Raw genomic sequence first — 1765 nt, forward strand, 5'->3', positions numbered from 1 at the left:
TTTTAGTTGAGAGCCGGGCAGGTGGTTGATGTAATTCTCAACTTGTTTAAAAACATATGTAGAGCTGGTACGATATATTCTCCATCAATGAGGATCAGTATGAAGGTGTTTCTTCAGGAGGTCTATGCCTACACATATCTTTATGCCACTGAAATCAGGAATATGACCAGGCAAGACCACGCCAGGACCATAAGGAACCCTATTATGACTACATCTCAGATGGCATTCTTACCTGCCCAGTGAAAACTTCTGTTGTGTATGACATGAACCAGCCATCAACTAGGACCGTTACCACTATGCCCATGGATACAGGAGAGGGGCTAAGGAGGGGCTAAGTATGGGCTAATAAGAATTAACCAACGGTGCCACTAATCTCTGAAGAGCTCTCCTGATTTCATGATTACGGAGACTATATATGAGAGGATTGACCACGGGGATCACTGTTGTATAGATCACAGTCAAAATCTGTTCAAGGAAATTGGGTTGGTCTGATGGTGGTATCATATAGACAGACACACCATTAACATAGTACATGGTCATGACGATGAGGTGGGATGAGCAGGTGGAGAAAGCTTTATTTCTTCCTTGCTTTGATTTAATATGCAATATAACACTGACAATTTCTTTGTATGACATTATATTGATGAAAACTGGGCAAACACCAAATAAAAGTATGTCTACATATATGGTGATATAGAACATGTTTGTGCCAGAACAGGCGATATTAATCAGAGCTTTAACGTCACAGAAGAACTGATAGATGGTGACTGATCGACAGAAGGACATTTTAAGAACTGAAACTAACCAAAATATTGAGTTTAAACATGCGGATAGCCAGATCATAGCCACCAGCAGGGAACAGACCTTCTTCCTCAGTATCTGGTGGTAGTGTAAGGGACGACAGATGGCGATGTACCGGTCATACCCCATCACAAATAGTAGTAAATCCTCGGAGCTGGCAGCTATGAAGAAGAAGTACACCTGAGTGAAGCATTGTGGGAAGGACATTGTGTTATTCCCGGACAGTAATATGTGCAGCAGTTTGGGGACAGTTACTGTTGTGTAGCACATGTCTACAAAGGACAAGTTACAGAGGAACAGATACATGGGGGTGTGTAAACTAGAATCCAGACATATTACTGTGCTTATAGCCATATTCACCAGGACTCCAAACAGAAATACTAGGAAAAAAACACAGAAAATAAGGAGTACATCACCGGCTTTCATGGAAAATGGCACGATATGGAATACTTTAATATAAGTAACATTCTCCATGGGATTCTGCAAGACAACAATAATACCAATATAATAATAATAATGATAATAATAATAATAATAATAATAATAATAATAATAGCTATATAATAATACCAATATAATAATAATAATAATAATAATAGCTATATAATAATAATACCAATGTAATAATAATAATAATAATAATAATAATAATAATACCAATATAATTATAATAATAACAACAATAAGAAGAAGAAGAAAAATTCTTAGAATTAGGAGAAGAATAAAACTTTTCCCCTACTTTTACATTTAATACACAGAATATAATTAAAATGAACAAATATACTACACATGTTGTATGTGGTTGTGGTTGTAGAACACTGTCCATTTTCTTAAAACTCTGCTACTGTACTGTACTTCTCATAACCAGTAAACTAATTGTTAAGAATAGACTTTGATGACAGTGTAAAAATAATAGAGCTTATGACAATCCCGGTGGTCTCTAACCGGGCCAAACACTGCTCAG

At 36.4% G+C, this 1765-nt stretch overlaps 1 protein-coding gene across 1 annotated transcript; it reads right to left on the reverse strand.

Annotated features, from left to right (window-relative positions):
• Positions 1-342: 342 nt before the first annotated feature.
• Positions 343-1155, reverse strand: LOC146021157 (olfactory receptor 1-like). The gene has a single exon (XM_083154957.1). The coding sequence runs from the start codon at positions 1153-1155 to the stop codon at positions 343-345; it is 813 nt and encodes a 270-aa protein (XP_083011083.1).
• Positions 1156-1765: the final 610 nt, after the last annotated feature.

This window comes from Crinia signifera, chromosome 7 (genome assembly GCF_055691185.1).
Source record: "Crinia signifera chromosome 7, ASM5569118v1, whole genome shotgun sequence".
Taxonomy (NCBI): Eukaryota; Metazoa; Chordata; class Amphibia; order Anura; family Myobatrachidae; genus Crinia; species Crinia signifera.